This window comes from Sinocyclocheilus rhinocerous, unplaced genomic scaffold (assembly GCF_001515625.1).
Source record: "Sinocyclocheilus rhinocerous isolate Xijiao unplaced genomic scaffold, SAMN03320098_v1.1 scaffold1112, whole genome shotgun sequence".
Taxonomy (NCBI): Eukaryota; Metazoa; Chordata; class Actinopteri; order Cypriniformes; family Cyprinidae; genus Sinocyclocheilus; species Sinocyclocheilus rhinocerous.
The window spans coordinates 1092518-1119433 of NW_015657961.1; the positions used below are offsets into that span (position 1 = coordinate 1092518).

Here is a 26916-nt window from a genome sequence, read left to right on the forward strand (position 1 = left end):
AACGCAAGCGCTTATTGCGATAGAAAACACTGTAACAGTTTCACTGATTAAGAAATATTTTTGTTTGCTTGGGTGGTAGCTAATGTTAGGCCTATTATATTAATAGGGAAGGGGGGCCCAAAAATTTGTTTTGCCTATGTCACGAAAAGAGGTAAATCCGGCCCTGGTAGCCATTGACTTCCATAATATGGAGAAGAAAAATGTCTTATGTGAAGTTAATGGCTACCAGCAACTGATTGGTTGCCAAAATTCTTCAAAATATATTTTTTGTGCTCAACAGAAGAAAGAAACTCGTACAGATTTGGAACAGCTTGAGGGTGAGTAAAAGATGACAAGATTTTAATTGTTGGGTGAATTATTCCTTAGATAATTAGAAGAATATAAATTTATTTAAGAAGTTTGGACATCTTTCTCTGCCAGGGTTCCTGTTATATAGTTTATGATTCATTAAATTACCCAGATCATCAGTTTAACTCGAGTCCAGGTTGGGAGCGATCTGTGAATGGCAGGAAGCATGCTTCGGCTCCCACAGAGGGTCACGTCGTGGTGAGAGGTCAGAGATCACACTGACCGTTAGTGTCTTGGGTTACAGGAGCACAAGAGAGCACGAATGTACTCAGAGGGGGTGCTGTGTGTAAAACCCGTGTCAGGTCAGCAGGAAATGCCTCATGTTTCGAGTGGTTTTGTTGGAGCTGATGCTGTAGGAGTCAACAAAATGAATCTAAATGAGTCATGCAAAAGTTACTCTAGGATGAAACCGGGGGAAAGAGGTTTCAGAATTTCCAGTTATACTTTCTATGAAACATGTGTCGATAAAATGCATTTTAAAGGCATTTCAAAGGTATTCATAATACATTATAATATGTATTCATTGTGACAGTAATAATAACAGGATTATAAAATAAATTATATAAAAAAATATTATATAAATAACAACAATAATGCATTATAGTCTTTAAATGCATTAACATAGATAGAATAGTGTATTATAATGTATATTTAGATTTATGTACATTATAACAGTGGATTACAATTACTGATAAGAACATACAACTGATTATAAGGTTTATTATAAGGCATTATGACACATTAACACACTGTAACAAATATTTTTTGAAGTATTTTTTGAAAATTATTATATAAATAGTGCTGTCAAACGATTAATCGCGATTAATCACATCCAAAATAAAAGTTTTTGTTTACATAATATATGTATGTGTAGTGTGCATATTTATTATGTATATATAAATACGCACACATACCGTATATATTTTGGAAATAGTTACATGCATATACAGTTATGTATTTATATTCTTATATTTTATATTATATATAAATATATTTAATATATAAACATAACATATTTTTCTTAAACATATACATGCATGTGTTTGTATTTATAGATACATAATAAATATACACAGTACACACACATATATTATGTAAACAAAAACGTTTATTTTGGATGCGATTAATTATTTGACAGCACTAATGTGTATATATGATTAATCGCGATTAATCGTTTGACAGCACTAAGTATATTATATTATATTATATTATATTATATTATATTATATTATATTATATTATATTATATTATATTATATTATATTATATTATATTATATTATATTATATTATATTATATTATATTATATTATATTATATTATATTATATTATATTATATTATATTATATTATATTATATTATATTATATTATATTATATTATATTATCCATAACTGAACTGAACACAGAACAGCTTTTACAATAATTCACTGGTAAATGTATTACAGTACACATAAACACAATCATTTCAATAATGTGTGTGTGTGTGTCTGTGTCTGTGTAGGTGTTTGATGGTGTGGATGAGAACGCTTTCTCTCCTGGGAGGTTCTGCGGCAAAATTGCTCCATCTCCGATTATCTCTAGTGGAAACTCTTTACTCATCAAATTCACCTCCGACTATGAAAGCAGTGGAGCCGGATTCAGCATCCGCTATGAAATACACCGCACAGGTACCAGAAAACACACAGACACAGTCAAAGATCTTATATTGCACATGCACACACACTAACACAAAATGAATGTCTTTTAATCAAAATATTGATTCTCTTTTAATGTTTTAATCTCTTTTAATTCTCTGAAAATGTTATTCGAGCGTGCATGTTACTAAATTCTTTGACATATAGCCTACTGTTCAGTGATGCTGAACTAAAAACATTATGCAACTTGTTCTTTTGCATTCTGTGCAGGTACTGAATGTTCCAGAAACTTCACAGAACCACACAGAGTGATTCAAACCCCCGGTTTCCCTGATAAGTATCCAAACAACCTGGAGTGCACTTTCATCATCTTTGCACCCAAGATGGCAGAGATCGTTTTGGACTTCCAGAGCTTTGATATGGAACCGGACACAACCGCACCTGTGGGGGCCGTCTGCAGATTTGACTATCTGGAGATATGGGACGGATATCCTACAGGTAGAGACAGAATAAAATAGAGGAACTTAAGGGTAAAAACAGTGCTGACTTTCAAACTTCATGCTGAGAGAAGCAGGAAATTTGTGAAGTCTTAGAGCCGGAGGAAAGGCTTTTTAGAAGAACAGGACAACCCAAGACACACACACAAATCTCAAACATTACGGCTCTTATGGTTATTAGAATTGCTCTGCGTGATAAAAAGTTGAGTTTGTGATTGAATTGTGAACTAAATTGCTCAAATCTCATCTCTCTCTCTCTCAGTGGGGCCTCACATTGGTCGATACTGTGGTTCCAGACAGCCAGGTCGTGTGATCTCGTACACCGGCATTCTCTCTCTCAGCATCCACACAGATAACGCCATCACCAAGGAGGGCTTTTCAGCCAATTACAGCATCCGAACCAGCTCAGACTCATCTCAGCCACACCAAGGTTTGTATTAGACTTTCAGTTTCATTTCAGTTCATTTTGTACAAATATTTGATCATTTGTCAATTCATTATATTTGTCAAGACTATTTTTCCCATCTATTTTTTAAGGCTTCTCTGTATAAATGACCTCTCTTATGACTTATTTACTAGTGAAATAACAAAGCATATGCATTGCGAATATATATATATACACTACCGCTCAAAAGTTTGGGATCAGTAAGACTTGTTATGTTTTTTAAAGAAGTCTCTTATGCTCATCAAGGCTGCATTTATTTGATCAAAAATACAGAAAAACTTACTTTTGCAAGTAATCTTGCAGAATGTTATTACAATATAAAATAATGGTTTCTATCTTCAGAAATCATTCTAATATGCTGATTTATTATTAGAATTATCAATGTTGGCAACAGTTGTGCTTCCAAATAATTTTTGGGAAACTGCGATACTTTTTCAGGATTCTTTGCTGAATAAAAGTTTGAATTTCTTTCAAAATAAGAAAGAATAAAAATTTACTGACCCCAAACTTTTGAACGGTAGTGTATATTGTTAGATTATTATTATTCGGACAGCATCCAGGTAAGGTTACATTCAACACCTGTAAGAAGTGGCTTGGACACTGCAAAGACCCTCCAAGCATTATTACCATGAACCATATGTTGGAAAAACAGTATGAAGTATTGACACTGGAAAAAGCAAAACTGCAATTAGAAATACAGAAACTGGAATTGGAGAAAACTAAGCTGAAGTTGGAGCTACAAAACCTTGGACATGAACTATAGATCTCACTGACCACTGTCCAAGATTGAATTAATCATTTCATTGTAATTTCAAATTTTCCTGTTGACTTTACTTGTTTAATGTAGTTACATTAATGTTTACTATCTAAAATTCATTTAGCTTGCATATGTTATTTGAAGAATTAAATACTAGTTTTTCAGTTGTTTTTACACATATTCTGCATCACATTTTCTTATCCATTGATTTGATAAATAAATCATATTTTGTATCAAGTACATATCAAAATAGTAATTCTTTCCGTTTTCTCAGTCAATAAGAAAAGGTTTTCTACAATCAGTTGTTGAATATAACGCCCAGGGCTGCGTTTCCCAAAAGCATCATAAGCCTAAATTGATTACAGAGAAAATTGGTGGCAATGGTTTCTACAATCTATTTACACTTACAATGCTTTTGGGAAACACCGACCAGATTTATCTTCATCTTTAGACTCCACAGCTGGTTCTGCAAGCACTTGATCTTCCTCCATGTTTGGGAGTGCAAGATCTCAATTAAAAGGAAAATTATCTTTAGCTCTGTGGGAAATGGAGGCAGGAGTTTAAATTACAGTTAAATTGTGTTTATTACGTTGCCATGTTGTGTAAAACAGTGCATGCACAGATTATGCTCTTTTATTTAAAAAAATAACATGATTTTTTTAAAAATAATTTTCATTTTTCATGGCAGGATAGAATTATGTAACATACATTTTTAAAAATCAAGTGACGAGTTTTTTTCAAATTTTATGACAGCATTCATGTTACTTGATTTATATATGTGAAGGTGAGAATGAAAAGAGAACTGCTGTTGACATTTCTGCACTCTCAGCTCACTCAGTCTTGGGCTTTTATTAAACCCATCTATCAAGTTTTCAGAGAATCACACACTACTTGAGACTGTTAGCAATAATGTGGCAATAATGTGCTTGATGGCACGCCCATGATCCTTTGAGACCTGAACCCAGCTCAGATTCACTTCACAAATCTGTGTGTGTGTGTGCTTTCAGTCCAGTGTAATAAAGTGCAGTTAGGCTGTCCGTTTATAATTCATCTTCATCCCCCTGCCACACAGGGCAGAAGGGTCACACGGGTCACTACATCTGTGGCCAAACATGAAAGACTAATATTAACTTCCTATGGTGAGAAGAGAGCAGATCTGACTCTCTTTCTTTCTCACACATACACACTTAGACAGACATAGATATTTACTAAACCTAAACCTTCTGACAGTATCAGATTCATCAAAGCATGATTTATGGGTCTGTCAGATATTACTTCAAAAACATGACACTACTCACAGTATATTTGTGTGTGTGTGTGTGTGTGTGTGTGTGTGTAGGTGAGTGTATGTCTCCTTTAGGGATGGAAAGTGGTGAGATCACAGAAGACAGGATATCTGCATCATCACAGTATAATCCCAGCTGGTCTCCGCTGCGCTCCAGACTGAATTTCCCTGACAACGGCTGGACGCCGTCAGAGGATTCTGCTCGGGAGTGGATACAGGTACAAACACACACACATTCTCTAATTTTATTGGGAAAGACTCACCAGACAAGACATGACCTTTACACTTGTAAAGTCACACATACATACTCAGATGTATAGACAAAATATTTAAAAATAACTGAAGTTGTATAAGAGGGTACTATGAGTGGGTACTTGTGTTTGGCCTTTAAAGGCATAGTGCACCTGAAAATGATAGTACACCCCTGCTGTTTATTTTAGGCTTTGTATTGGACAGTACACTGTTGTATCACGAAATTCTAAAAGAGAGACGGAGAGATGGGATAGAACATCACAGGTCAGACTCAAACTTCCATGTCCACGCAATGTACAAATTGGATATTAAATCAAAGTCAATATTCAATATTGATCTAAATTAATTATTATATAAAAACTGAATATATATATATATATATATATATATACAGTACTGTTCAAAAGTTTGGCATTGGTATGATTTGTGACGGTATGATTTTAAAAAATGTATTAGAATTAAAAATTATTAGAATTTAAAATGACTGTTTTCTATTTTAATATATTTTAAAATGTAATTTATTCCTGTGATGGCAAAGCTGCATTTTCAGCATCATTACTGCAGTCTTCAGAGTCACATGATTCTTTAGAAATCTTTCTAATATGCTCAAGAAACATTTCTTATTTATCATCAATGTTGAAAACAGTATTTTTATGGAAACCGTGATACATTTTTTTCTGTTATTTGCTGAATGTTCAAAAGAACAGCATTTATTTGAAATAGAAACATCTTTATTGTAACTTTTGATCCATTTTAATGTGTCCTTGCTGAATAATTTTAGTAGTAATTTCATTCTAAACTAATTCTTACTGACCTGGTATAAATAACAAAAATGTATACAATTATATTTATAAAATAATAAAAGTTTGATTTAATATCATATATCTTGCTTTGATTTAATATCCAATTTGTAGACATTTATGGGATAGATGTCAAAATACACAAATACACAAAAGGAAAGGGTTTTCCTGGCTTTGTTTCTACAAAGAATTTGACTGGCATGTTGTCATTCTCACAGCAGTACATGCAGGAAGGGTTTCCTCTCTGAAAGAGGACATTTATGGAGCAACTGTAGACAGTGCTTGCGCTGACAGTAGGCCAGCGTTTCTGACGATCCAGGAAAACAGACACACATCTGGACAACACATTTCATTCTGACACAGACAGAGAGAGAAAGAGGGCATTCCTTCAAATCTGATCATGAGGTTCTAGCACTGATTTCTTTTTAGCAGCTTGAGTGAGTTGAACTAGTGAACTAGTGAAAGGTCACTGCTTTCCTCTGAGGTTGAGTGTAAGATTTTAACCATTAAGGATATGGAGTTATATGTCTGATATTTAAAACTATAATGAAGTCTACAGAAACTTAAATCCCTAAAATCTAATATGCAAATATAAAGTACATTTGTATGTCAGATGTTAAGGATGTAAGTTTTTATGCAGAATGTAAATTTATTTAAAATTCTCTGCTCATCCAGGTGGCTTCATCACTAGTACAATGGTGGAAATTTGAGTGAAAACTCACTGTTTACTTCATAGCAACACATAACTTTGTATACATGTACACTTTAAATGTTTGAGGTTGGTAAGATTTTTCAAGATCAAAAATGCAGTAAAAATAGTAATATTGTGAAATATTATTACAATTTAAAATTACTGTTTTCTATTTTAATATATTTTAAAGTGTAATTTATTCTTGTGATGCAAAGCTGAATTTTCAGCATCATTACTCCAGTCTTCAGTGTCACATGATCCTTCAGAAATCATTCCAATATGCCGATTTGGTGCTCAAGAAACAATTCTTATTATTATTATCAATGCTGAAAACAGTTGTGCTGCATAATATTCTTGTGGAAAGCATAATCCACATTTATCCAGGATTCTTTGATGAATAGAAAGTTCCAAGGAACAGCATTTATTTCAAATCAATATCGTTTGTAACATTACAAATTCCTTTACTGTCAATTTTGATCAATTTAATGTTGAATCAAAGTATAGATTTTCTTAACATCTTACTGATACTAGCACATATAATGAATATAAACTACATTTATAGTACATTTTAATACCTTATAGTAGACTTTAATTGTAAGGAAAGGAATGAATGAATGAAATGGCAGAATTTGAATGTTTGGGTAAACTATACTTTTAACCTTACTCAGCCAGGTCTCATAAGAATGGTGAATTGTTGTTGGAGTCATTGCCCTTTTGGTGAGAAGCAGAACCAATGTTTAAATTGAGGCAAACTATCTGGCAAGCAATGTCGAAGCTTTTAGAGATGGCTGCTCCATTTTCACTTAGATGGCCTCCTTCTTTCCTCTCTCAAACCATCTGTCTTCCCTGTCCAAATTCTTCATATTCCTGCCTTTGAACAAGTGATCCATGTCCCGGGGCACTTTTGAATCACACTATGTCTTGTCTTTTGGCCTCAGTCTGGAGACTATCCCAAGAAAGCAAAGCGACATGAGGGTCAGTAGAGTACCATCTTCCTCTTTCCTTATGCCTCTTCCCTTTCCTGCTTAGATTCTCTATTTCTCTCTCTCTCACACACCCACCAATATCCTGTTTTCTACAAAAAGTGTCCATGTTTGTCTTTAGATCCTGGCATTTGAGGGGCTCTGCTTCTGTCCTGCCATTGTTCCCTCTTTTAAGGTTGTTAACACTTGTTGATCTTGTTAGCGGTGGCTGGCTCCAGTCGGCAGCTCAGCCGCTTCTGAAACGGCACAATATTGAAAAGCAATTAGCCTCGTAATACCTTCCTGTTCAGAGAGAGAGAGAGAGAAAGAGAAAGAGAGAGAAAGGGATGGCAGCAGTGTGGTTTTGGTGCATCTGCTCACTGAGACTTGGGTGGAAACCAGTGGGAGAGAGATGTGAACTTTTGTGCCAGGAATGCTTGCATTGAGCCAAATGCTCTCAATAGGCTATTTATGCACACTTCTGTTGCGTCAGTTGAGTTTATTTTATCTCAAGAGTCACGCACACACTCGAGAGACAGACAGTAACTGACATGCTAGATTTAATGCAGGAATTGCTCCATGACAACATGATTTGTCATTCTGCCCTGGATCTCTGAACACGTTTTAGTTTGATGTGGTCTCTAGACCCTTAGAACAGACTTCTTGTAATACTTGAGGAGGGAAGGAAATGAAGATTCTCGGAACCTGAAACACAATATAAGACCATGTTAGATGATGCTTTGAAAATTCTGAGGGTGTGTTTTTCAGCTTCATTGGCCAGTTATTGTTGTAAGTGATTCAGATTACGACAGAGTGTCAATATAGACATAAAGGCCGAAGGTTATGTTTCACACACTTGGAATGAGATTGGAATGGCTAGTATTACCTGACCTAAACTTTTTGTAATAAAATAAAATGAGATTAAGTAATGAAGTGGTTAATATGAACAAGTGGCTGCCAAGTCTGGTTAAACTGTATACATTTGATAATTGTGTTAATTTGTTCAAGGTGTAAAGCTGAAGTCATAGTTTCACAGTGGGAAGCTCATTTTTTATTATTAGTTCATATTTTTCTTCCAGCAATTTATAGGCTGTAATTAAACCATATTCATAGCTTGTACTGTGTTCTGCTTAGTGTGTATGTGTGTGGAATCTGACTCAACATGATTTTCCCAAGTAGCACATGTTCCTGGGTCAAAATTCATTGGTTCGTACTAGAACAACATTTCTATTTATTATAGCTTTAACCCTAAACATACCCTCCAAAAGCAGAGAGAATCCCAGTCTTAAACCTAAAATGCTGCTCGGTTGGGATTTTAGGAATGTTGTTCCATGAGGAACAAGGACGTTGATCCAGGAACATGTTTTACTGTGGTAAATGATGTTAAGCTTTTAGCCCCCCCCTGTCCAGACACTGCACTGCACTGCCGCTATGCAGTGAACACATCATGGATCATTCTAACGATCTGACAGTGAATCAGTGCAGTGTGATTAACTAGCAGTTACATGACAACTGCCCCAACACACAAAGTGAAGAGTCCAAAACAACACATTACCGCACACACAAAAACAGTCACCAGAGAGTAACAGCCCTTTTTTTACAGTCTCTGTCTGTCTCTCGCAGGTGGACTTGGGTTTCCTGCGGTATGTGACGGCCATAGGAACACAAGGTGCCATTTCAAAGGAAACAAAAAAAGCTTACTACGTCAAAACATACAAAATCAGTGTGAGCTCAAATGGAGAGGACTGGATTACCCTGAAAGACAAAACCAAACAGATGGTGAGTATTTATTTTTTTTAAATTTTATTATTGTAATATTAATATAGTGTAATTTGAATGTCTTTGATTTTTTTTATTTTATATACACTTATGTTCAAAATTTTGGTGTCAATCTTTTAATACTTTTAATTCGGCAAGAATGCATTAAATTGATTAAAATTGAAGTACAGACATTATAATGTGACACGATTTTATTTCAAATAAATCTGAATTAATATAAATATGGTTTGCACAAAAATATTACATGGCACAACTGATTTCAACATCAATAATAAGAAGAATAAGTTTCTTAAAAATCAAATCAGCATATTAGAATGATTTCGGAAGAATCATGTGAGACTGGCTGTTAAAAATATTACAAATTACACTTTTAAGATATATTAAAATAGAAAACAGTTATTTTAAATAAATGCAGCTTTCTTGAGCATAGGATAATTCTTATTCTTTTTTGTTTTTGATAACATTTTCATATATATTTTTTTTGTATTTTGTTTTATAGTTTTTAATTATTTTATATGTATTGTTATCACTTTTATTACTATTACTTACATTTTTCTGTCTTTGTTTTATTTGTGTAGATGGTTTGGCAATTGTGTATAAAACAGTCAAGCCAATAAAAATGTTGAAGTGTTACATGTGTCATCTCTCTTTTTCTCAGGTGTTTGATGGAAATCAAAATCCCACAGATGAGGTACGTGCCAGGCTGCCCAAACCCACCCTCACCCGTTATCTACGGATACGACCTCAGACCTGGGAACAGGGCATCTGCATGCGTTTCGAGGTGTACGGATGTAAAATATCAGGTATCTCATCACACACACACTTACAGCAGAGGGTTTTTGTGGTGAGATTCAGCCATGAAGTCACTATGAAATCCCAGCAGGTGTTGCAGTCGCTCTCAATTCCCCCAGATTCGCTCACTTTGTGTGTGATCATTAGAGAATGACTCCCCTCTCTATTCACTGACACCTAATACTGACATCAAGAGGTCCCATCTGCATGTGTGTGTGTTTATTTTAATAAATTCTCACCATTTCTGATAGGTAGAAGTAGCCTGTATGTCTGTTTCCTGTGGCTCAGAATATTGGTGGTGCTTTCATTAGAATAGCTCACATTCTCTCTTCTTCTCTCAGATGCTCCATGCTCCAGTATGCTAGGGATGGTTTCGGGTCAGATTTCGGACTCTCAGATCACAGTGTGGCCATCGGCAGAGAGGGGCTGGCTCCCAGAACAGGCCCGGCTGATGGTTTCGAGATTTCGGACTCTCAGATCACAGTGTGGCCATCGGCAGAGAGGGGCTGGCTCCCAGAACAGGCCCGGCTCCTAACCGGCCGAACGGGCTGGGTGGTCGCTCACCCGCAGAATCTCGGGAAGAACCAGTCACTGGAGCTGGATCTAGGGGCCCAGCGGATGGTAACGGGTCTCATTCTGCAGGGAGGGAAATACAGAGATGTAAATATTTTCATCAAACGCTTCAGAGTTACATATAGCACGAATGGAACGGACTGGAGCCACATACTAGAGAAGAACAGCAACAAAGTGAAGGTACTGCATGTGTAAAAAAGCCAGAGAATGATAACTATAACGATAACTATAATTATATTAACACCCACACCAATGGACGATAACATTCTGTTTATTACAACCACTCACTGCATTTATGTTGTACCCCACTTTAAATGCTCAAGCTCTTTAAAGTCTAGTGGATTCTGATTGACTGTCAATGTTTTTACCGTTCATCAGCTGGAAAAAAAATGTCTGAAAGTGATTCCAACGATATTGTTTTTCTATCATTAACGTTATTGCTGAGATCTGGACTTCCCTATTCTTGTAGAATTGGAATGATTAGTAAAATGCAGTAATTTATATTGTTATAGTTAAGGGTCGTTCACACCAAGGATGATAATGAAAACCATAACAATAAAGCTTTAATATTTGTTCTAATTCTACAAGAAGAGGGAAATCCAGACAGCTATAACAATAATGACACAGAAAAATTTTATCACTGGAATCACTTTCAGAACAACTTTTTCCAGCTTATGAACAATAAAAACATTGAGAGCCTGTCAGAATCCACCCGACTTTAAAGAGCTCGAGCTTTTAAAAGCAACGGGAGAACATACCTGCATTGCATATTTAACATTATCGTCTATTTGTGTGGACACTAATAATAGTAAACATTATAGATATCTTCATAGTTATTATTCTTGGTGTGTATGAAATGCAGTTTTTTTCATTTGTTTAAGCAGACACAAAATGTTCAAAAAAATCGTATTTTTTCACCCATTCAGGTGTTTATGGGTAATCAGAACCATGACACACCAGAAGTACGTACTTTTGATCCAGTGCTGATGCGTTTCCTGCGTATCTACCCTGAGCGTGGCTCTCTTGAAGGCATTGGGTTAAGGCTGGAGGTTTTAGGGTGTGACCTGCAAGGTGAGTGACAACCAAACTAACCAATCACAGAGCTCAGAGGAATCTCATCCTCACGCTATCTATTCCAAATTAACAAGATTGTTTAAATGGTGTATAATTTGTGAAAGCTTCCTTTACCTTAAATAACGTTTATTAATCTCTTTTCAGAGCCCACAACGCCTCTTCCCCTCACCACCACCATGAAAACTACAGTAGCTACCGTCACTAGCGCTCCAGGGAATATTCCAATAACCACCACTATTCCAATGACAGTGGAGAGCTGCGATGATGATGGCAACTGCCATAGTGAAGCAATGACCGACTATGACACAACAGGTTAGATACACACACATACATTCACATGTTGTTATATCATTAACATCTATGAGCTAATTATGTTGGCTAAACCATAACACTATCTCAGCTCCTTAGAGAAAGCTTATTGTATTTTTAGATTTTAATTAAGACATTATTTACTCTCTTTATTATGATGTTTTCATAATAGGGACTGTTGGGAGGTCCCAATAATGTTGGTAATTTCAGGTTTTACTATCTCTGTGGGACATTTAAGTCCCCACAAGGAAAGCGAAACCTCATATACACAAACATCCACTCAGAGACAGACTATGACCCAAAAGGTTACAAGTACAAACACCCACAAAGCGAAATACAGACCAACTAAGACCCAGCAGGTTACGTACGCTTAGCAAAACAGCAACATGCTACGACCCATAGGTTACACACAAACAACGACATAGACTTGATCTATCAGATTACACAAACACAAATACACGTTTATCATTTCAAACACACTGCAGAATGAAGACAATGAGCCTCGTTCACTAATAATTGTGTGGATTGTTTCGTATTTATACGCACAAAAAAATTCCAGCTAATTCACAGCACGTGCGTATGCACATGATTTGTTCATTCTAAATGTTAATTCTAAATGAACAGCCACATGTCCCAGGTTTGTCATTTGCATAAAAAAACACCTAAATCATCTCCATATAAGGGCGTTCCACATAACTTTTCTCAGCCTTTTGTCACTCTCTGCAAACATAACACGCTCTCTAGAGATGCATTCTCACCTGAGAGACATGCAGCAAGATCCTCAAGCAAAGCCAAGTGTGCCATCCTTAAAACCATTTCAAACACAATAAACCCCTTTAAAACAGACCCACATTACAGAGCTCTCTTTAGCCAGCTACACAAATGCGTATCTGTGTTGTTATACAGAGAAACCTCGGAGCTCAAGCTGTAATGCAGCTTCTCACTGTATATGATGAAATATGTTTAAGATGAAATGTCTATGTATAAGATTTCATCTTAACATGATTATAAGGCCATCCACAGCACGTTATTTTTGCGTGTGGTTTCAGTTGTTCCTACATTTAGTGAATGACGGAGTGACTCAACATGAACCAAATACATACATAAACATACAGAACATGCGAATGGAATTTAACTAGTCTGTATTTCATTAACTCTTTAGCTTTGACTTTAATAGGACTTTCTGCATTTTGATTTCCATAGAAACTGCAGTTGCAGAGCCATTTCTGGAATTGGAAGCAGTACCTGGTGAGAAACTACATACACACAAAGTAGACAATTGATGGCAATAACAATTTGGAGTGTTGCTGGTGTCGTAAAAAACTGGTCCACCCTCGTTGAGGGTATTCTCTTTAATGGCTGATTATAATTCCTACAAAATCACATTATGATATGATCGGGGATCATACAGATACTTGATTAGCCTGACAGAAATTAGGAACAATCCTCAATCTCTCTCTTTATGGCAAGCCGTTTTAACATTTAATCTATAAGCCGTACTAGTATCTATTTTCATGGTACTAGTATCTTCTTTGGGGTGTTCCATATTGAGCACAAAGAAAATCTCTACTGCCACCAAGTGTTATGCTGCATAATTACATGATATAATCCTCTGCTGTTGAACTTTGTAAAAGCCTTACTCAAAGATTCAAACACTGCAGATAGTCTGTTACTTCTGACTGTCACCTTCATGATGTCTAATGACACTTTGTAACTTACAAAACAGCATAAATTCATGCATATCAAGAAACTTCCTCCTTAAAAAAACACTTAAAACATGACACCACAGAAACACGTCAGTTGTGACAAGATTTCTAAAAACTGCCTTTCTCTTTAAGATCATGAGGTTTACTTGGTTTACTTTATTTTTTAAGCATAACCTTATAACAATAGATTTTGTTTTACAGATTTATACTTAGAACAAGAAAAAAAATTGCTAATGAGAAAAATATTCATAAGAAAAATATTTCATTCTATTCTCAGTTCAAGATATATTTTCTGAAATCTCTGAATTTTGCTTCTCAGTTAATTGTGTCTTGTTTTAAGGATGCTTAGCTGTTTATAACACCACAGAAACACATTGAATGTAAAAAGTTCACAGTTCCTAAAAACTACCTAGATCATGAGATTTACTGGAGTCATGGGAGAATGTGATATCTAGATACAGTGCTGTGCAATTGGTCACTGATTATTGGTGATTTAGCAGATTTCGCTGCAGTAACTATTGGCGGATACAGGCTTGCTCAATGCACTTCACTCCCCTTTGGGGTTTAAACCTACAACCTTTCGAACACCTGCCCAGAGCTTTGACTAATAAGCTACCGGCAGTCCAAGAAGCATAGAGGGTGTTCAGTACCATACTGTAGCTTAACTGAACATCTTTAGTGGGGTTGAATGGAAGTTGAAGTAGCGTTGTTTGTGTTCCTGTTTAGCATACATCTGGTTTGCCTGTGACTTTGGCTGGGCTGATAACCCCTCGTACTGTGGATGGAGCCAAGATGGAGGTGAAGGAGCCGAATGGCATATAAATAACAACAGCAAATACGCTGATCACAAACTGCCTAATCTGGACCACACAGGTACGAATAATTGACTTGTCCATCACACTAAAATGCAATATAGATTAATAAATTCCTAAATGCACTTTTAATACGTCAGAACCAATTTTAGGTTAAAGAATATTGAGATAAAATGATTGCAGGAAGAGGAAGTCATTTAAGAAACAGATTCACAACCTGATGGCTCCTCTCTTCTGTTTCAGGGATGCCACACAACTTCATTTACGCAGCTTCTAACACAAACACACAGAGAGAGATCGAGAGAAAAACTGAAACAGAGACAGATGAAGAACTGGCGAGAAAAGGAAGAGTGGCGAGGCTGGCCAGTTTGCCGGTCACGGCCCCAAATTCAAACCTGTGCATGTCATTCTGGTACCATTTCACTGAGAAACACAAAGGAACTCTGAACATCAAGCAGAAGATAGAGCCATTAGAGGTGAAGGAGGAGGAGAGAGAGGATGATGAGGTTCTGATCCGCTCTGTGAACGGCCAGATGAAAAGCAGATGGAGGGAAGGAAGAGTTCTGATTCCCAGTGCCGACACTCCTTATCAGGTACTGATGCCCACTTTATGGACAGAACATCCTGATTACAACATGATACTAACTATTTTTCTGTGTGTGCATGGTAGGTGATCATTGAGGCTCAAGTGAATCCTACAGAATCTGGTTACATCTCACTGGATGATATAAAGATACTGGATGAAGTGGATCCTGAAGAGTGCAAGGGTATGTTTAGCCACACCCCTTTCAATTAAGCCCCTCCTCTTTTCTATTTGGCCAGCGCTACTTTTATTGGCAGATTCTCTCACCAGTCAGTAACCTTCATTAATATGCCTCTGGGGTATTTTGCACATCATCTGCATCCCTTATATTAATAACTGAATGATAATAATAGTCCTGCCACAATAATCAAGCACAACAGTGACCACCCACTTTTCAGTGATCTTAAAGAGATAGTCTATCCAAAAACAAAAGCTGTTGTTCCAAACCTCTGTGCATTTCTTTCTTCTGTGGAAGAAGATATTTTGAAGAATGTTCATCTCCTTGTTTGATTGTGTGTTTATGTTTTAGACCCAGATAATACAGAAGGTGATGAGGATGAAGTTGATGAGATTGGTAAGACCCACATTTTTATTGGGAAAGCATTACAGTAAGACCCAATTTAATGATTTATTGCATGGCTCTCTATACTTTAAAACAAATATATTTTCTTAATCAGTATTTGTTAAAATACACTGAAAAAAATTGGTGTAGAAACATTTTTACTCAGAAAAGGCTAGTAAATTTCACAAACAGAAGTGGCAAGTAACACAATTAAACGTTAAATTTTTAAGTAGAAAAATTGAAATAGTATGTCCTTGTAAAACATACTCCACACTCTAAAAATGCTGGGTTGTTTCAACCCAACTTTGGGTCAAATATGGACTAACCCAACTTTTGGGTTAAAAATTTAATGTAAAAATGTAACCCAACGGTTGGGTTAGTCCATATTTGACCCAAAGTTGGGTTGAAACAACCCAGCATTGTTTAGAGTGCAATAATCTGTTTTATTTGCAACTTTGAAAAATCTAATTTTACAGTGTACATTTACTTGACAAGCAAAATTGTATAAGATGTGAAGCCCAATGGCAAAGTTGTTCTTAAATACTTTGTCGCTAAATGTCAATAAAAGGATTAAAGGTCACAAAAATATGTTTTACAGATATACATTTAAAACAAGAAACAATACTAATGGAATAAGAAAAATATTTAATTCAATACTACATGTATTTATTTATATTCTTTGGCAATTAAATGTATTTTGTTTTAAGGATGCTTAGATATTTTTACTGGAAAAAGGACAAAAATAATCATTGAACACGTTTTTTTTTTTTTTTGTTAAAGTATATAATGGCAATTAAATGTATTTTGTTTTAAGGATGCTTAGATATTTTTACTGGAAAAAGGACAAAAATAATCATTGAACACGTTTTTTTTTTTTTTTGCTAAACTATATAATTACAGTCGAACTTATATCACCCTGTTGAGATTTATTTTGCCATAATGACCAGCTGACCGTGTATATTCTCTTATATAATGTAATTGAGCTTGTTTATGCAGGTCTTAAAATCTCTCTGTTTCTGTCTCTGGTCTCTCTCAATAGTGAACTGTGAGGGGGCTGACAACACCTTGTGGAGTTTTGGACGCGGCTCCATGCTGAAGAGTTTAGACCCCATCCTGATCACCATCATCGTGATGAGCGCTGTGGGAGTCCTGCTGGGTGCCGTGTGCGGGGTGCTGTTCTACTGCGCGTGCTCTCACACTACAAACAGGAACCTCTCCGCTCTGGAGAACTACAACTTTGAGCTGGTGGACGGAGTCAAACTTAAGAAAGAAAAACTCAGTGCACAGAAATCTTACACAGAGGCATAAGGAATGCTGGATGAACACAGGACACATTTGCAGGACAATGTTGGAGGAACGTTCTTAGAATGTTTTTGCGACGTTCCTCAAGGTGAAGACTGAGCGTTATTCTCAGGATGTGAAGGAAGAGGGACTGGCCTCTAGAGGGCGCCATGTATAGATTGTACAGCCAGACGATGATTGTCTACTTGTTTGTTTGTTCGTTTGTACATTTGTTGCTGGTGATGAGACCAAGACAAAATGATGTATCCTCTCACACAGTTGGATTTTTTTTTTCTACAAGCCCCCTTTTCAGAGCTGTACACAACTGGGTTTTCAGTGTTATTGTGCTCATTTATGCTTGGAGACGTGTTTGTTCAGTTGGTAACGCACTCTTCATTCCAATGGTGCCTTTAAATGTGTGTTTGTTGCCTTTTTACACATGGGTTCCTCCTTACACAGACAGTCAATTGCTCTTGAGCACAAACTATTCACAGATACAGGCCAATACAGGTCAGAGGTCAGTATTGCATCTAATATACAGTATCTCAACAGAACATACGCACGACGTCTATGTCAATGTTAAGTATCTAGATTCGGTTAAGTATATAGATTAGGTATCGCTTTATTTGGTTCATCTTCACACTATATATATTGTAAATCAGCAGTTCATATGACATTCCTTGAGTCAGTGTTTTTTTAAACAAAGGAATATTAATGTGGAAATCTTCTTTCAGCTGCCCATGTGACATGTCTGTAAACTTGTGTTGCCATGGTATCGAGTGACATCATGTTTCAGAATGGCATCATAGTGTCTGCAGACCATCTGTGAAAATAGTGTCTTCTAGACTGGACCCCTCCTGATCAGGAGACGCTGGGGAGAAGCTCACTCTGGGAACGTCTGGGAATGGAAGCGGAGACAAAGCAAATGAAGCATCTAAGAGCGCTAATGTTGGAGCATCTCCCCAAGGAAATTAATTATATTTGAAGGATGTAAAAGGCACAAACTGATCCATGCTCTTAAGCATTGACAGGACAACTTAAGGAAGACGAGGCGACAAGTGCTGACAAAGGCATCTGGGTCTATTTCACACACAGCAGGAAAGCAGTTTGTTTTCAGCAGCTTGAAGGAGACACCAGAAACTTTTCTCCCACTCAAATGAACCAACGTGTCATTTTGCACTGAGAATTATATTTAATGAAAGAGTTAGATAGTAATAAAAGTGTTAACTACTTTAAATGGTAAGAGAAATCCAACTGTCAGTGTAACAGCTCACTTTTTTTTTGTTATTTAAAATGAAATGGTATTTTTCTTGATTGTAATAGTTGTTTTTGTGTTCTGAGGAACTGAAGTGACACTGAACTGGCTTTTCATCACAGACTCTCACAAAAAAACTAAATTTCACTTGATGTTATGAAGTCCAATCTGTCTGGTGGCTGTTTTGTATTCACAGTTCTGTGATGAACAGGGAAAAAAAAGAAGACTGAAGACTTGTGTCTCTCAGCATCTGACCAATTGGATTTATGAATTTCTCAACAACAACAACAACAACATTCCAAAGAGCTAAGTTAATAAAGTTTTTATAAAGATTTTGTTTGAAATAACTATCTTTATATAGAGAACGTGTTGTTTGTGTATAAAGAGTTTATTTAAGTGCATCTTTATTTGTTTTCTAATTTCACTTAATGAATATGAATAAGAGCTTAAAGCGACCTTGAAAGAACGGTTTCAAAATCATTGATGGTACACTGAGTTAATGAGGCCTTGAAATGAACGCCTTCTGTTTCTTTCCCATGCTCTTTCAGACTTGCTGTCATGCAGTGTCCGTTACAAACAGGAACCTCTCCGCTCTGGAGAACTACAACTTTGAGCTGGTGGACGGAGTCAAACTTAAGAAAGAAAAACTCAGTGCACAGAAATCTTACACAGAGGCATAAGGAATGCTGGATGAACACAGGACACATTTGCAGGACAATGTTGGAGGAACGTTCTTAGAATGTTTTTGCGACGTTCCTCAAGGTGAAGACTGAGCGTTATTCTCAGGATGTGAAGGAAGAGGGACTGGCCTCTAGAGGGCGCCATGTATAGATTGTACAGCCAGACGATGATTGTCTACTTGTTTGTTTGTTCGTTTGTACATTTGTTGCTGGTGATGAGACCAAGACAAAATGATGTATCCTCTCACACAGTTGGATTTTTTTTTTCTACAAGCCCCCTTTTCAGAGCTGTACACAACTGGGTTTTCAGTGTTATTGTGCTCATTTATGCTTGGAGACGTGTTTGTTCAGTTGGTAACGCACTCTTCATTCCAATGGTGCCTTTAAATGTGTGTTTGTTGCCTTTTTACACATGGGTTCCTCCTTACACAGACAGTCAATTGCTCTTGAGCACAAACTGTTCACAGATACAGGCCAATACAGGTCAGAGGTCAGTATTGCATCTAATATACAGTATCTCAACAGAACATACGCACGACGTCTATGTCAATGTTAAGTATCTAGATTTGGTTAAGTATATAGATTAGGTATCGCTTTATTTGGTTCATGTTCACACTATATATATTGTAAATCAGCAGTTCATATGACATTCCTTGAGTCAGTGTTTTTTTAAACAAAGGAATATTAATGTGGAAATCATCTTTCAGCTGCCCATGTGACATGTCTGTAAACTTGTGTTGCCATGGTATCGAGTGACATCATGTTTCAGAATGGCATCATAGTGTCTGCAGACCATCTGTGAAAATAGTGTCTTCTAGACTGGACCCCTCCTGATCAGGAGACGCTGGGGAGAAGCTCACTCTGGGAACGTCTGGGAATGGAAGCGGAGACAAAGCAAATGAAGCATCTAAGAGCGCTAATGTTGGAGCATCTCCCCAAGGAAATTAATTATATTTGAAGGATGTAAAAGGCACAAACTGATCCATGCTCTTAAGCATTGACAGGACAACTTAAGGAAGACGAGGCGACAAGTGCTGACAAAGGCATCTGGGTCTATTTCACACACAGCAGGAAAGCAGTTTGTTTTCAGCAGCTTGAAGGAGACACCAGAAACTTTTCTCCCACTCAAATGAACCAACGTGTCATTTTGCACTGAGAATTATATTTAATGAAAGAGTTAGATAGTAATAAAAGTGTTAACTACTTTAAATGGTAAGAGAAATCCAACTGTCAGTGTAACAGCTCACTTTTTTTTTGTTATTTAAAATGAAATGGTATTTTTCTTGATTGTAATAGTTGTTTTTGTGTTCTGAGGAACTGAAGTGACACTGAACTGGCTTTTCATCACAGACTCTCACAAAAAAACTAAATTTCACTTGATGTTATGAAGTCCAATCTGTCTGGTGGCTGTTTTGTATTCACAGTTCTGTGATGAACAGGGAAAAAAAAGAAGACTGAAGACTTGTGTCTCTCAGCATCTGACCAATTGGATTTATGAATTTCTCAACAACAACAACAACAACATTCCAAAGAGCTAAGTTAATAAAGTTTTTATAAAGATTTTGTTTGAAATAACTATCTTTATATAGAGAACGTGTTGTTTGTGTATAAAGAGTTTATTTAAGTGCATCTTTATTTGTTTTCTAATTTCACTTAATGAATATGAATAAGAGCTTAAAGCGACCTTGAAAGAACGGTTTCAAAATCATTGATGGTACACTGAGTGAATGAGGCCTTGAAATGAACGCCTTCTGTTTCTTTCCCATGCTCTTTCAGACTTGCTGTCATGCAGTGTCCGTTTCTCTGCCACTAGATGGTGCTGCTGTATAAGGTCATCGCGACTGCTGTTTTATCTCTTCATTCCCGAAGCTGAACGTTGCTTTCCCACATCCGAGTTAAATCAAAATAAAGTTTTGTACAATTAAGCTAATGAGTGAACTCATACCCTTTGGTTAAAATCTTCAAGTTAATTGTATCGCTAATAGGGAATTAGGCAGAACACGTATTGTTTTGAGCTGCAATGGTGAAGTTCGTTGCGGTGTCGTCATGGTAACACTTGACTAAACGTGAGCGAGCGTGGTGCGGTTTCACATCCAAACCGCTTCTTCAGCACTTCTGGCTATCGACCACTGAGTTTCGTACTGTGTGTGTTTGCATTAGTTCATCACTGAGAATATGTCACCGCTGTGCCACTTCCTCAAAGATGTTGCTACAGATAAACCAGTAACCACACAGGCAGCACTCGTGCTGGGAGGATATTAATTTTCCCTGTCGCTTATGTGATGCATTTTAAGCTCTTTCTGAATGTATATGTGCTTAAAGAATTAGTCAACAGTCAGCTATGATCAGCTACACTGGGTGAGCGCTGGGATGATCTCAATCCAGTTAACCTTCATCATGGTCCGTCTGTAAACACCGACTCATATGGCTGACATATTTCTTTCCACAAACAGTCAAACTCTATCCATAGACTGATTGTCATCTCCTCTCCTGTCCTCTCCTCTGCAACCCGTCTTTCCCCAAAACTTTCTGGAAGCCAAAAATAGTTGAAATATGATTTTAAAATATCTTATTCAGCTTATATTTATAGTTTTTCCTGCTTAATCAATATGGTCGTATATCATCTACAATTGATCTTGATTGTAGATAAAGCTAGTCAACTAACTCTAGGTTTCACAAAGAATTATTTGTTAACTGTTGTATAAATCCAGTTCACTTATTTTGTTTATATTTAGAGAGAGAGAGAGAGCATTTTCTAATCATATTTGAATTTCACACACAGAACAGTAATGTAAAGTTTCCCTAAACAGGAAATGCATTAAAGTACATATTTTCACACCTTCAGGCTTTTTTCAAAATTTACTTTGCTGACTCTATCGACTACAAACAGATGTAGCTCAGTCATTTTTTGTCCAATTCCAACAAATCTATAATATATAATTATATATAATAAAAATATATTATATTTAATAAAAATATATAATTTTGAAGGTCTTTTAATGGATTTGTTTATATTTAGAGAGAGAGAGAGAGCATTTTCTAATCATATTTGAATTTCACACACAGAACAGTAATGTAAAGTTTCCCTAAACAGGAAATGCATTAAAGTACATATTTTCACACCTTCAGGCTCTGTTTGCTTGCAAAGCAGGTGGTGTTTCCCACAGCGGTTATCCCTTATCATGACAGTTTCAGGGTTATTTTAGGGTATCTGGCCTTTGTTGCATTAACTGTTTTCCCCGGTTTGCTCATTGTTCAGCTCAATGCAACTGGCTCAGTCATGAATAAGAATTCAACTAGTTGCTCATCATAGCTAGGAAAGTCATCTTGACTGCCATAAACTTGACGTTTCCTCAAGAGTATGAGTTCTTATCACTGTTTAGACTATAGTCGAGGTGTGTAATGATGTCTAATCACATTTGGTCTTAAATGGGACACACCGGAAACTGTCCAGACTCGCTTGCTCTGACTAATCCTCGACCAGCAGTAAAACCATGCTGAACTGGATTTTTTCATAAAAGTAAACAAAAGAGCTCTCTGTCCGTGAAACTTTGAGCCTAGCTGTATCTAAATCAAGCAATAGCCTACAGCTCAACCTGGCAAAGACTGAGCTTCTCTTCTCTGCCACTCCAACTCTACAGCATGATTTCACCATCCAGCTAGGTGGTCACAAATGATTCAGAATGCAGCAGCAAGACTGGTCTCAACGAACCCAAAAGGGCATGTCACACCTCTCTTTATCTCCCTGCACTGGCTACCGGTTGTGGCTCACATCAAGTTCAAGAGAATGATGCTTGCATATAGAACAGCCACGGGCTGAGCACCCTCCTATTTCCACTTACTCTTACGAATCTACATCCCCTCCAGAAGCCTGAGATCTACAAGTGAGCGACGCCTCATGGTACCATCAGGCACAAAACCACTTTCCAGAATATTTTTCCCGGTTTGGTGGAATGATCTTCCCTCCCCCATCCGGAATGCTAAATCCCTGACAATTTTCTAGCGACAGCTGAAAACTCATCTCTTTCGTCAACACTTGACTGCATCCTAATAGCCTATTTAAAAAAAACTTTGCTTCTCTTTCCTTAATCCCTCCCTGTCTAGTTTGTACTAATCTGAACAATATCTGAAATTTTGTATTACAAGCACTTCCCGTGTTTATTTGCCTTTTGTTATGATGAATCGCTTTATTGTATTCCTCAGTTGTAAGTCGCTTTGGATAAAAGCGTCTGCTAAATGAATAAATGTAAATGTCATTTGCCCGGGGACTGATTCAATGACTCGTTCATAATATACAAAACAGCCACTTGAGTAGAAAGTCTCCGAATGAATCGTTTTGTAAAATGATTCAAAAGAATCAAATCACTTGATAAGTCAATTGAATCTGAATCCTAACCACTATTAAATGCAGCTTTCAGTTGGTTTGCCAACCGCCAATAAAATGTAAAGAAGAAGAAGATCCTAACCACTAGTTTGTTCGCATTGTGGATGGGGTGTTATTATTTCCTGTGGGCGGAGGAAGGGAGAGGCTTGCCACTGCAAAGAAGTGCAAACCCGTCTCACATTCACAGTCCACCGACCACAGATACAAACGCATTAACCATCCGGACCGAGGACACGCCGAGACGTGGAAGGGCGAGGTGGACTCCCTTCCCACATTTAGCCATTTATATGCCCCGTTGTTGGTTGTAAGCAAGGGCATCGCGTGTTTTTAGTACTTTACAACCAGCTGTTGATTCAAAGTAGCCACAAAACAAAGACTCCAGACACGGACGAGCAACTGGACTGCTGGTCCAAACGCTGCCCGGAGGTTTATTTCCATAGCAAATGTGGTTTTAAAAGAGCGCCGGATAGTTTGCTAAATCGCCGTTGACACGTGTTAAGGTAAGGAACGTCAAACTATCACTTTTTAAGAAACTTTAGTACCAGAACCGTTTGTCGAATGCATTATTTCTAAGCGTAAGCCAGGGATTTTGAGCTTTATGGTTTGATCTGGAGAGTGATCCTGGGTTAAGAACTTCGGGTCGGGATGTCCCATCCATTGCACTTCAAAGGACAGACGTGGATCGGCCCAAAACGTGATTCACAGATCATATGCGAATAGTGTCCCTTCAGGCTATGTCTTTCCCAGACGTCTGTTATCTTGGATCTGTTTGTCGCGTCGTGTGTGTCCCCATCTGTTGTAAGTCATCTAACGTTACTCTAGGCTTGAGAGAGAGTCCTGGCTGGTCCGAGGGGGCTGTGGGGGTTGAAAAATGCTTTATTTGGTAGTCGCTTGTGTAAATATGACTCCCTGGAAGTCGAAATGATGTAGCCGTTTTTTGCGTGAGTCATGATCCTGTTTGGGATATGCTGAACACATTAGACCACCAATGACTTAACTGATATGAACACACCAAAGGGTCATATTGTGCCTCAAAGCCCATCAACTGGGGGAACTTTGGCATTGTTACAGCGCCAGGACTAAACATGACTGCATTTTATGTGATTAAATGCATTGTGCCCGTGCATTGTGTTGTGTTAGGAGAAATTGAAAATGGCATTAGACACGAACAGCGCTGTGAAGTGCTTTCGGCCCAATTTTACTAGGAAAGATCCCGCTTTTAATTAATGTTGCATTTTTGCCGGATGTTTTAAAGGTGCACACAGTAATTTTTTCCTTATTAAAAGGTTTCCGAAATGACATCAATTTTGAAATATATTTTAAAGGTACACTACCATAACAAATCAGTCATATCTCAGTCATATCAGTAGCCTAAACTGAGCGGGTCGCCTCATCTGGGCAACATCACGTGACCAGCTGAATATTATCTTTGGCTCGTTAATTAATCTTAGCTGACTGAAAATAGCACATTCCTGCAATATAAATAAATAAAATATTTAGGGTGCTCTACATGTAGGTGATTACTAAAGTTTAGACTAGTGTAGTGTTGTGATATAAACTTTGTTGTTTGTCTCTTATTCTGACAGAACCCACCCTTATAGAAATTCCATGGTAACCATAATCTCTGCCATTGTTACTACAGCTGTTGCTGCTGCAATAAAAATGGGAACTTGGTGTCAGCCTTCACAAAAAGAACAAAATTCAAAGCTTAGTACACTTCAAAGTAAGGTCTATATTGATTAAAGGGGTCATATGATGCTTTTTTAAAGATCATTATTTTGTGTATTTGGTGTAACAGAATATGTTGACATGCTTTAATGTTCAAAAAACACATTATTTTTCAAATACTGTACATTATTGTAGGTCCGCTATGCCCCGCCTCTCTCATGTCTCCACTTCCCCATGATTACAGTAAGGGCAGATGCGTCTCTCTTTGGGCAGCCAGTGCTGTCGATATCTGCCCGTCTCTATGGTCAGAGTATGACACTCTCTCTCTCTCTCTCTCTCTCTCTCTCTCTCTCTCTCGGAAAACTTGAAATCGCATCATATGACCCCTTTAAGGTTTAGTAGTAACAGTAACTGTGGTAGCTGTGTTATTTTGGTTGAAGCTAAGGTTGAAATATCAGGGATTTTTTTTTATTTGAAAAGGTTAAAATTACTTTAAATAATTATAATGTAATAATAAGTAAGGAATTATTGAGACGGGCTGTTGAAAATAATGCACACCCGAGATGGTGATGTGGCTACAATGCGGAGAAGCGGAGTGGCTGTTACACCTTGGGTGTGCATTATTTTCTAATAATCAGAGTCAGTTATTCTGCTAATACTATGGTTACCACACCTCAAATATTTGTTCAGATGTTGTATTTAAAGACATTCATCAGGTTTTTGTCCTTAAAACACTTAATTTCTTATGCATTTCATCCAACTCCTCCATTGCTAATTCCAAAATATCATGTAGACCTAGCAATGGAGGCTTGAGCCGTTAATAGCAGACTAATGCAGTTATGAGAGAGAGAGACTAAGCGGGTGTGAATTACCTGAGTCTGTGTATCTCTCAACAGTGATCGGCAGCAGCGTCTCTACTAATATCAAAAATGTAAGTTCATCCGTTTCAAGAACAGCGCCGTTATTACCTCTCTTGTGAGAAATGTCATTGTGAGAAGTTATTGAGCTATTTTACTGATAAAATTGTCAGAGCAGCACTGACAACACATTACTGTGCGCATGTATGTTTCCGTGTGTGTCAGTACTGTACAGTATGTGTGTGTGCTTTTAAGTGAGAGAGCGGGAGAAAAAGAGTATGTGCTTTCCGTACATAAAATGTAACTTTGTGGCACAAACACGGTAATAATTTTTTCCTATTTTTTTGCTATATTTATTTGCTTGGTTAGGGTCTTTGTGGGTTTTGGTTCTTTTGCTATTGTAAGCTGTAAGGACCTTTGAAATGACCAACTCTACGCAACGATTTTTGAAAATTCTTATCACAAATGACTAGAAAATTAATGGTAATTTTTTTTTTTAGCATGAATAGATGGTTTTGTTTTCTGTTGTCTTTTAGGATGGAGAAATACTTGTTTTGCAGTTCTGTTCTCTGAAACCTCTCAATCTCTTTTTTGGACAGAGTGGATTTTAACTGCAAATAGGTGCGGCTATTTTTTTCTCTATCCACTGTGGCAGACTGTGGCTCCTCCTGTGTTCTTGTGTGCGATGTTGTGCATGTGTGTGCACGTTTGTGTCAGTGTAAATGCTCTGTTATTAACAGCATAGTCTTTTACCACAAAAGATAAGAAAGAGGTTGGATCTGAACTAGGACTGCACGATAAATCGCATGCGATATTTAACGCGCATCTTGTCAGTAAAGCCGGTTCTGTAATCAGCCTGCACGTGATGGAGATTTACCGCTGATTACAGAATGGCTTTACTGACAAAATGCGCGTTAAATATCGCATG

General features: G+C 37.1%; 2 protein-coding genes and 1 long non-coding RNA gene across 3 annotated transcripts in view; all 3 read left to right on the forward strand.

The window, feature by feature from the left end:
- Window positions 1-18729, forward strand: part of LOC107721698 (neuropilin-1a-like) — a 27579-nt gene extending 8850 nt beyond the window's left edge. Inside the window, exons 4-19 of the mRNA XM_016529835.1 lie at window positions 1852-2017; window positions 2255-2482; window positions 2744-2911; window positions 5023-5186; window positions 9297-9452; window positions 10111-10255; window positions 10586-10686; window positions 10767-10997; window positions 11744-11888; window positions 12036-12203; window positions 13404-13448; window positions 14633-14779; window positions 14962-15311; window positions 15389-15485; window positions 15831-15875; window positions 16903-18729. Of these exons, the coding sequence (XP_016385321.1) occupies window positions 1852-2017; window positions 2255-2482; window positions 2744-2911; window positions 5023-5186; window positions 9297-9452; window positions 10111-10255; window positions 10586-10686; window positions 10767-10997; window positions 11744-11888; window positions 12036-12203; window positions 13404-13448; window positions 14633-14779; window positions 14962-15311; window positions 15389-15485; window positions 15831-15875; window positions 16903-17171 (2625 nt within the window). The 3' untranslated portion in view covers window positions 17172-18729. The remainder of the gene's footprint in view (window positions 1-1851; window positions 2018-2254; window positions 2483-2743; window positions 2912-5022; window positions 5187-9296; window positions 9453-10110; window positions 10256-10585; window positions 10687-10766; window positions 10998-11743; window positions 11889-12035; window positions 12204-13403; window positions 13449-14632; window positions 14780-14961; window positions 15312-15388; window positions 15486-15830; window positions 15876-16902) is intronic.
- Window positions 18730-18983: 254 nt separating this feature from the next.
- On the forward strand, window positions 18984-20428 carry LOC107721772 (uncharacterized). Its single transcript, XR_001637735.1, has 2 exons — window positions 18984-19569; window positions 19787-20428. It is a non-coding gene; the product is annotated as an uncharacterized LOC107721772 (long non-coding RNA).
- A 3102-nt stretch (window positions 20429-23530) lies between these two features.
- The window catches only part of LOC107721734 (integrin beta-1-like), a 19749-nt gene continuing 16363 nt past the window's right edge, over window positions 23531-26916 (forward strand). Inside the window, exon 1 of the mRNA XM_016529891.1 lies at window positions 23531-23963. The gene's annotated coding sequence lies outside the window, so the exon portion shown is untranslated. The remainder of the gene's footprint in view (window positions 23964-26916) is intronic.